General features: G+C 38.0%; 1 protein-coding gene across 1 annotated transcript in view; it reads right to left on the bottom strand.

The window, feature by feature from the left end:
* TCTN1 (tectonic family member 1) overlaps positions 1-6091 on the bottom strand; it is a 31494-nt gene extending 25403 nt beyond the window's left edge. The window contains exon 1 of the mRNA XM_025045506.1: positions 6069-6091. Coding sequence (XP_024901274.1) covers positions 6069-6091 — 23 coding nt within the window. The remainder of the gene's footprint in view (positions 1-6068) is intronic.
* Between the last annotated feature and the right edge of the window lie 4486 nt (positions 6092-10577).

Here is a 10577-nt window from a genome sequence, read left to right as displayed (position 1 = left end):
CCGAGGGGCGGGGCCGAGGGGCGGAGTGAGATCGCTGGGGGCGCGAGAGTTATGTATCTGATTTGAGGTTCCCAAGCCGACTGCGGGGCTTGTTTCAAAAAAGCAGATTTCCAGATTCTATCTCAGGGAATTCTGACTCGGTAAGTTTAGGGCAGGGTCCAGTAATCAATATTGTTAAAACAGGGTCCAGGAATCAACATTTTCAACCTGACGCAACCGGTGGGGAACAGAAATTTGGGAACCTCCCTCCTAACGCTACTAAATAAGGTCTTTTAAAGGAGCGCAGAGATGACATTGCCATCCTTTACCATTACCATTGAATTTTCTCTATCCCACATTCCGTGAACAGTTGCTTTGCCTTTTTTGTTTTAGATGTATCGCGGGAGGTCGCCAGACTACTTCACCGTGTTCTGATAAGGGGGACAAATGAACACTAACTTTTTCACAGGCAAAAAACATCGACAAAAATTAAGTGGAATGATTTATAAGTATTAAAAGGAAAAAACAAAGCCGATCTACTGTAACTCTACAAAGTGACATGACAACTACAAGACTTGGGGGAGCCCCTCCATTCTAAACTGGCTTGTGTATGGAGATTCTCCAGGCCAGGAATGTTGGCTATACTTCTGAGATTTAATATATTTACGAGTCAGAAGTAAAGATCAAAATACTTAAATATATCATGGTATTTATTCAAGAAACATTTTCCAATTCAGAAGAATGCCTAAACAGTATATATACCTTGTTTGTTAAATTTATGTAGCAAAGCTAAATCATCAAAGTGACTTCTTAGCACCTTTCCTGTGGCATTCCAAAGCGTATAAAAATATAATTTGATCAAACGTGTAATACAGATATTTCCAATTTCTTTCTACAAAGAATTACTTTAACATGTGACAAATTCTGGACCACTTTTAATAACTTATGTAATGCTTCCCTTTTTAAAAAAAAAACTGTATTTTTAAAACCTTCACCTCATAACTTCTAAATCTATCTAACATTACTGTGGTTGTTTTAAACCTTCTCTTTACTTCAAGGTACTTTCTTTTCTATTCCTTAATATCTGTGAAGCGCTGTCCTATTTTCTGTTTTGAAATTGTAGGCCGTTGGATTAAATTTTGATAAAGGGCCCTTCAGCTCTAACATTTTCATTTTTATGCTGCTGTATGGGTTAGGAAATGATCTCACCACCCCTTCTGTCCAATCTCAAACATTTGATAGGTGGCCCCAAAGTAATATTGTGACAGCTTACAAAATCGAAATGAGGATTGAATCACCTCACATCCATTTTGCAAACCTTGGAAACACTGAAACTTTTCATTTTACAGGTGACCCATTTCTGCCAGGATTCTTTCATCTTTCAACCCAGAGAATCTTTTCTCCCTTCTCCCCTGGCCTTGGTAGTTTCCCCCATTAGAATGGAAAGACACTGGGTAGGGCTAAGATTTCCATATTTTGTTCCAAACTACAGCATTTGAGTTGTGCGTAAATGTTTGTGATTAAAAGTGTCCATCTGTTTCTCCAGGATTATTGGCATTTCTCCATTCCTTATAGTCTGTGCCAGTGTTGGGAGGAATCGAGACAATTCAGCTTTTTGGAATCCTGTGCTTGGAAGCTGCTGCATATGAGGAGCCTGAAAAAACAACAGAAGTAGCTAGGCAGAAAAATAGCTAAGGCTGACTTTACACTCTAAGTCTCTCCAGTGGTTTGGGGTGAATTAGTGGTGATGGTGGTTAATATTACTGCTAAAGTCATGGTTTCTAAACTGTCTAAAATTGGCATCCGCTTTTTCTTATGATTAAGTATATCCATCCATCTTTATTCATGAGCCAAATATTTTACAAATAGAGAGGCAGAATCATAAAGCTTTTTAAAGGGATTGCTTAGAGCCACAGGGAATTCAAGGCTGTGTGAGGACAAAGGATCGACTCTACTATTTTGACTGAAGTGAAAAGTCCAATTATTGATTTCTAAATCAACACCCAGAAGAAACTGATCCTCTCCACCTCCCATTCCCCATGTCAACCACCAGGTACTACTCTTGATCTTCAAATGTTTTCTGAAACATGAGGGCAGAAGGGCTTTTTGAGCAGACTTCACGTTCTTGCAAGGCTTCAAATTTACAAGTTTGACCTTTTCTGAAAATGAAGTTTTAAATACTGTCACAGACAGACACTGACAGGAATGAAATAAGAATTCCTTGTTTATCAGACGTCTTTAAACTTGCAATCTGTTATTGGACCATACTGCAGTTCAAATAAACTAGTTGGCTTTTTAAGAGTCATTTTCGTTTTTATTATTTTCAGATTGAAACATGTCAATCACAATGAAAGGTACAAAAAAGAACACCACTGTACAATGCACCAAGACCATGCAGATTAGACCTTTTGCCATGTTTACTCCACATTTTTAGTTAGTTTTATTGAGAGAGAATTTATATACAGTATAATTTTTGCGTAGTTGCTGATATCCAGGCTTTTCTTATGCATCAGTGTACAGTTTATTTGGCATACAGTTTTATGAGTTTTAACAAACACATAGTCATGTAACCACAACCACAGTCAAGATATAGAACAATTTTACCACCCCAAAAGTTCCTTATGCCCCTTTATAGCATCTCCTCCCACCATCCCAGCCCTTGACAACATTGATCTATTTTCTGTCTCTATGGTTTTCCACTTTCCAGAATGTCACATCAATGGAATCATACAGTATGCAGCCTTTTGAGCCTGGCTTCTTTCACTTAGCTTAATGCCTTTGAGAGTCATCCAAGTTTCACATGTCAACAATCCGTTCCTTTTATTATTATTGTGGTGGTGATCGATGGTGGTGGTGGTGGTAAAAAAAAAAAAACATAACATTAAATTTGCCATCTTATCATTTTTAAGTGTGCAATTCAGATTGTTAAGTGTTTTCATATTGTTTCACAACAGAGCTCTAGAACTTTTCATATTAACAACACAAACTCTGTAGCCGCCAAATACTGCCCCCAGCCCTTGTAACCACCTTCCTATTTTGTTTCTTCGATTTTGACTACTTTAGATATTATATATGAATGGAATCATACAATATTTGTCCTTTTGTTACTGGCTGATCCCACTTAACATTATGTCCTTGAAGTTCATCTAGGTGGTAGCAAGTGACAGCATTGCCTTCTTTTTAAATGCTACATGATATTCTATTGTCTGTATCTATTGCATTTTCTTTATCAATTCATTTGTCGATGGACATTTGGGTTACTTCCATCTCCTGGCTATTGTGAATAATGCTGCTATGAACATGGGTATACAAATTATCTCTTCAAGATCCTGCTTTGAATTCTTTCAGATATATACCTGAAGTGGGATTTCTGGATCATATGTAATTCTATTTTTAAATATTTTAGGAACCTCCATACTGTTTTCCATAATGGCTGCACTATTTTACATTTCCCACCAACACTGTGCACAAGTTCCAACTTTCTTATTTTCTATTCTTTCGATAGTAGCACCCTGGTGGATGTGAGATAATATCTCACTGTGGTTTTGATTTGCATTTCCCTCATGATTAGTGATGTCAAGCATCTTTTCCTGTGCTTATTGGGCATTTGTATAGCTTCTTTGAAGAACTGTCTGTTCAAGTCCTTTGCCCATTTCTTAATTGGGTTTTTGTTGTTGAGGTGTAGGAGTTTCTTACATATTCTGGATATGAATATATGATTTATATGTTCAGATATATGATTTGCAATTATTTTCTCCCATTCTGTAGGTTTCCTTTCCACTCTGTTGATTGTTTCTTTTGACGTACAGAAGTTTTTGAGTTTGACATTTGTCTATATTTCCTTTTGTCGCCTGTGCTTTTGGTGTCACATTCAAGAAAGCATTTCCAAATCCAATGCCCTGAAGATTTTCTCCTATTTTTTTTCTAGGAGCTTGATAGTTTTAGGTCTTAATGTTTAGATCTTTAATCCATTTGAGTTAATTTTTATATATGGTGTAAGGTAAGGATCTAATTTCATTCTTTTGCATGTGGATACCCAGTTTTCCCTACCCCATTTGTTGAAGAGATTGTCCTTTCTCTGTTGTGAAGTCTTGGCACCCTTGTTAAAAATCATTTGGCCATATATGCAAGAGTTTATTCCAATCCACTTCCTCTTATTGCTGACAAGTATTCCATAATGGATATACTACAATTTTTTCTTTGCCAGTTGAAGTAATCTGGGTTTTCCCAGTTTGGGGCAATTAAAAACAATGCCACTTATAAACGATACCACTTATAAACATACACATACAGGTTTTGTGTGAACATACATTTTCATTTCTCTTAGGTATATACTTAGGAGTAAGATTTCTGAGTTGTATGGTGGATGTATGTTTAATTTTACAAGAAACTGCCAATACAGATACAATACAGTGGTATCTCATTGTGGTTTTAATAGTTGGCTTTTAATAAATTTGATCATTTTGTAATGACACATTTACATTACATTTTAATCTTGGAGTGCCAAAAACATTTTTAAAAAATTAAATGAAGAAATGAAGTCTTCATTTTCCTATAGACAAAGAGCCTTAAAAAATGGAACTAAGTTGGCCTCTTGGTACCACTGAGGGGCACTGCTCCCCCCTCCCCCTACTTCTATTTCTGTTTCTGTGTCGTAAACATGTTTTCATCTTTGTCCTCTGGACCTGCAGGTAGTTCTGCTTTCATTCACCCCTTACTGGCAGCCCGTTAGTGAATTCTTCCTGCAGCCTGAACCCACTTCATTTTGCCCTGTCATGGGGTAAGGCATTTCTGCTACAGCTTATTTTAAAGTATGTACCTTTTGTTAAACCCAAATTTGTCAGAAAGAATGTGGAGACCAAAGAAAAGCAAATACAAGATTGTGTAAGTCTATGTCAAAAGCATCGACCTCACACTGTGGTAGCATGTTTTCCATAACCAAAATAACCCATGGTCTGACAAGAATGCATGTAGTTATGAAGACAATGAAAAATTGAAATATCCTGAAAACTTCAGAGTTATAGTCATGAAAACTGTGGGTAGAACAAACCCTAATTCCAAACCCCCAGAATTCCTGACTCTACATCATTGTCAATTTATTGGTGGCAGGGATATGTCCTGATGAGAAACAATGACGTTTATCTAGTCTGTTTGGACAAAGACTCAACTGATATCTCTTCTTTATGGAGATCATTTGTGAATTCCTTAAAACGAATAATGGAAGTCTTTCCAACCTGAATCCAGACACAGGTTCTCCCTCAGAGGGAAGCTGCTTACCATAGTGGAATAATATTGGTTATATTTGAACTTCTATCCCCTCCCAATGTGAATCAGCCTAAAAATTTCCTTATAAATGTTCTCTGCAAGACCTTAGAAGCTGGTAATGTAACAGTTTGGGGAAAGAGGAAGGAAGGCGAATGACTTCAATCTATTGTGCATTTGTTACTTTTCAATTAAAAACTAATTTTTAAATTAAATAACCACCACCACCACCACAACAAAAAACAATTTATAAGATATATGTTCCCTCTCTTAATCATATGATTCGTATGTTCTATTAGCGGACGCATTTGGAAAATAGGGCAAAATTCCTTCCCTCTTGCCAGCCTTGCTCAATGTCTACTACTTAAACTAGACTTGAAAGCAAATTCTAAAACTTGTGAATGCTTTTCAAGATTAAAAAAAAAGTAGACTCAAACAAATACTGTAGTCTTCTACGGCTGTACTAGAAGAAGTGTTTACTTTGAGGAATTAGTGAAAATATATCTCACTGTTCTTAAGGTTTAAGGGATGGCACAGAGGGAGACCAGTTGGCCACCAAGATAACTTCTGTTTGGTCACTTGTCACCATGATGTGGAGGCTGGCCCTCAGTTTTGACATTCTGGAAACAGAATCTTTCCAGATCAGCACGAGATTACTGGATCATGGTAAGCAAATCTTCCAGAGACGAAGAGAAGGAACGTCCATTAACTGATCCTACTTATCTTTCAAATTATATCTCCTCCCACCCTGACCCACAAATAAGGCAGACCAGTCTGGGTTAATCCTGTTCCATTCCTTAGTAGCTGGGTGACCTTGAGCCAGTTACCTAACCTCTCTGATAAAATCCATCATACCGATATTTTCAAGTAAAATCAAGACTAGAGGAGTTTTACTTAACTATATTGATCTTACATATGTATTTCTTTTCTCCCAAACCATAAAGCTTGCTTCTCAACAGCTCCAATATAATTTAGTTTTTGCTTTATTCCAAAATGCACACTTAGCATAGTGCTGAGTCTCAGAATAACAATACTGATACTATCACCAAACCCATGATTATTAAAAAAACAAGTTAAAAATTTTTTTTAGCCACACGCTTTCCTTTAATTCCTCTGTTTTTAGCACGTTGCCTCACCTCCACCCTTTCCTCTGACAGGTCTCTTTGAATCTAGAGCTGCTGTGTTTCAAGTGCTCCACAGAATAAACACCTGATCTTCTGCAGGGTTTGGAAGGGAGGCCCAGGAGGGGAATCCGGGGTTAACAGTTCCTCGTATATATGTACAGTTAGTCTATTTCCAGTCCCACCTCTCACCCCAGGTGCCTGGGATCTTCGATTCCTGACTCTTTCCGGGCTTCGGCAGCTCCAGCTGGTTCGCTCCTTATTGGCATCTCCTTCTGCAAGATCTGAGGTTCCTCTCCTCGGCTAAATCATCCACCCACTGTCTGTCTTCCAAAAAGGATTTGACATCTCTCACAAGCAGTCACCTCCTCCCCCGTTCTCTGTGGACTGAGACCTTTTTCATTCCTTTTCTCTCATTTTCGTAGTGTGTCAGGAAAGAGCAGCGATAACTGCAGGGGTTCCATCTGCCACCTTTCTGTATGTTTCATGTAAACATTTTCTGTTCCAGGCACAGAGAGGGTAGTACAGTGAAATGATTAAAAGCACACATTCTAGAGCTTAGGTGTTTAGTTCAAACCCCTAGTTCTGGCACTTGCTAGCTGTGCAATCTCAGGCATGATTTCTGTACTCAGACTCTTCATTTATAAAAAGCGAATAATAGTGTTACCCGTAACAAAGTTGTGTGTGTGGCATGGCGCTGGGCACATATTAAGCATGCCAAAAGCTTTGAAATGTTCCTTGAGAAAGGGTGCAGTGTACCTTAATTGGAAGGGACAAAATGATGTTGATTAATTTTGCCTAAAGCTAAGGGACAACAATTGATTCTCCAGTAATTTTGCTTTGAAGTTGACTGTTATTTTCCTCAGGGCTTAGTCGTTCTGAATCTTGCAGTTCCACATTTTCCCTGCAGGTGGCAGCCTTTGTCACCAAAATTTTGCTCCTCACATAGGGCTGACTCCCACCTCTATCTTTATTTTTTCATTAGCTCTATCATTCACTCAACAAATATTTACTGAACACCAACTATGTGCCAGGAACCAGAGAAACAGCAGTGGTCAAGCACGTGACGTCATTGCCTTCTCAGAACTTAACAGTTTACAACAGCTCTGGAACTTAATTCAGAGCTGAGAAGACCTCCCCACCCGCTCCCCACCCCAAAGACATTCCACGTGAATGTACTAGTATAAGGCACAAGCCCTAAATGGAGTCCTTATAGGACTCAGAAATAGAATGCCCTCTTGGGCAAAAATGACGCTGTAGAAGACATTACTTAATACCAATAATTTTCCAGGCCTGCTTGCACTTAAAAGGAGGTTTTCACAAGCTCCACCCTCAGAGAAAAGGATTGAGAGGCTAAGGGGCATTGAGATAGTCACCACTACAGAAAGGGGGTGTTGAGGTGTTGGAGTGGGTGGACAGAAGGATTTAGGAATTATAGGCCAGAGATAACAACTCTCAAAATGTCCCCCCAATTTTTAAGCCAAACGTCTCCTTTTGAAAAACAAAATTACTCAAAATTTGGAAATAAGACCAAGAGAGGGTAGTGGAGTTTTTTCAATGTCATCTAGGACATCGTTTCACAAGCCCACCCAAGGAATAATTCTCTAGCAGGAGTTGGCAAACTTTTTCTTTAAAGGTCCAGATAGTAAATATTTTAGGCTTTTAGACTATATGTATGCTCTCTGTCAGCTACTCGACTCTGTCATTTTAGTACTCTGTCACTGTAGAGCAAAAGCAGCCTTAGACAATATGTAAACACATGGGTGCGGCTATGTTCCAAGAAAATTTTATTACACAAGCAGCAGGCCCAGATTTGGTCCACTGACTATATGTGTAGACCAAGGAATGTGGCTATATTTGCCTAGCTATTTGCTATTGATTGAAAGGCTCAGGTTTTTTGTCTGGTAGAGTTTCAAATTATTTCTATCCAAAAAGAACCAAGAAACTTACTTTTTATTACTCTTCAAAGATTAACCAGTTTTATATCTAAGTAATCTACTTCAAATATCTGCTTCCTCAAAAAGCTGTCTGAACCAGCTTTACCATCTTACTGTTTCCTCTTTAACAAGTTGAATAAATTTTTTTGCCATGTGTTCATTCCCTACCCGAATGTGTCATATTTTAATTTTTGACATTGTTTGTTGTATTTTTGTTGTCCCCTAGTAATCATCAGTAAAACCTGTTAACCAAGAGCCCTGCGTTGTCCTGGAGGGTAGCAAAGAAAGAATCATCTTAGGAACAGCATCCTATTGTGCTGTGAAACTCAGAGGAAAGAAATCCCCTGTGGTGGGGACAGAATTTTTGTGCCTTTGACAAGGAATAAAAAGAAAAGCTCATATAATTTCCCCCCAAATTCTCCTTTCTCCAGCCTAAGTAAGGCATAATTCTTTATGTTTCCAAAATAGACTATTGGAGGAATCACTCTATTCCAATTTCTCCACATCCTTGGTAATAGTTGTTATTTTCTAAAAATTATTTTATAGTGACCGCAGAAAAAGGTGTGAAGTGGTATTTTTTTCATGATTTTGATTTGCATTTCCCTAATGATTAGTGATGTCGAGCATCTTTTCCTGTGCTTATTGGCTATTTGTATAGCTTTGGAGAAATATCTTTTTGGGTCCTTTGCCCATTTTTTATCTTTTTGTTGTTATTGTTGTTGAGTTGTAGGAGTTCTTTATATATTTTGCATATTAACCCCTTATGAAATATATCATTTGCATATACATTTTCTCCCATTCCATGAGTTGCCTTTTTACTGTGTTATGTTCTCTGAAATTTTAAATTTTGATGTGGTCCAATTTATCTGTTTTTCTATTTGTTGCCTGTGGTTTTGGAGTCAGTCTAATCCAAGAAATCATTGTCAAATCTAATATCATGAAGCTTTCCCGTATGTTTTCTTCTAAGAGTTTTATAGTTTTAGTTCTCATGTATAAGTCTTTGATCCATTTTGAGGAACATTTAACTTTTAATGTAATCAAACTGATCAATATTTCTCTTAACTTGTACATTTTATATATTATTGAAGCTATCATTTCTTATCCCAATATTCTATATTTTCTTCTAAATGTCATAAAGATTTGCTTTTAACCTCTGAGATTTATTCTTCTATATGGTGTAATTTAGGAATCCAATTTTTTTCAAGAGGGATAACCTATGTCCTCACACCATTTAAAAATAATTTGACTCATTAATTTATAATATTACCTCAACTTCTCAAGTTTCCATATATGTGTGAGTTTCTTCTCCCTGTTAATATCTGCCTAGGTGAGCCTTCCAAAACCCTTTCCTATCTGTCTGGTCTGTCTACTAAAGTCACAGTTCTAGCTTTTAAATATCCTTGTCTTCCTCCAGTTTAGTAAGGCAGTCTTCCTTTACTTGTCTTTCACCCTTCCCCTGCTTCTGTTCTGGTCATGACAGAAGCATATGTAAACAAAACAAAACAAAACAAAACAAAATCTTATTTACCCCTGATTTCCTGAGCAAACCTGTTTCCCAGAGACAAAGTCTTCTAGGCATAGCTTCATTAACTGTCTTCTTAGCTTCTGGATTTTCATTAGCTCTCTCTACTTCAGCCCACAGGGAAATATATGTCCTACATAATAAGGACCCTGTTCTTTTCATTTGCTTTCATTAACAAAATATATCCACATTCTATGGGTAAGTTTAGAGTCTAGGCTTCCCAAATCCCAAGCCATGATCAAAACTTGTGTAATTAATGAATTGGAGCCCACCTGGGATCTCAGTAGTGAGCTGAGCCTTACCGGCAAGTGACAAGCCAAAAGGAGAGAGAGATCAGCCCCTCCACGGGTCCTGCTCACGGCCCTGAATGAAGCTCAGAACAACCTACAGAAGAACAGATTTGGGGCTACTAACTCTGAGACATCCACCCACACCCTGTGTTCGCACTGTGAAAAAGCTACAATCTCTCAAACAAGAGCTCTACTGAATGTGTTTGCTTTAAGTTGCCTTCGCTGTTTGAAGTCCAGCCTAAAGCATTACTGAAAGACATACTGCAAGAAGCAAAACACATTCTCCCCACCAGAGCCTAAATGTTTGTAAGCTAAAGCTCTGCCCTTTTTAAGCCTTCCCTGGGACAGAAATGTTTTCTCCAATAACTGAATCTCTGCTGAGGTCAAAGCTGTGCTCCCGTGGGTTAGGTCAAGGCCTGCCCCAGAGGCCCTTATACTCAGGCCTCTGCCAGTTAAAGTCCTGCTG

This window comes from Pteropus alecto, unplaced genomic scaffold (assembly GCF_000325575.1).
Source record: "Pteropus alecto unplaced genomic scaffold, ASM32557v1 scaffold213, whole genome shotgun sequence".
In the NCBI taxonomy this organism is placed as follows: Eukaryota; Metazoa; Chordata; class Mammalia; order Chiroptera; family Pteropodidae; genus Pteropus; species Pteropus alecto.
Note: the sequence above shows the minus strand (reverse complement) of the source record. Positions and strands in the feature narration are given on the sequence as shown.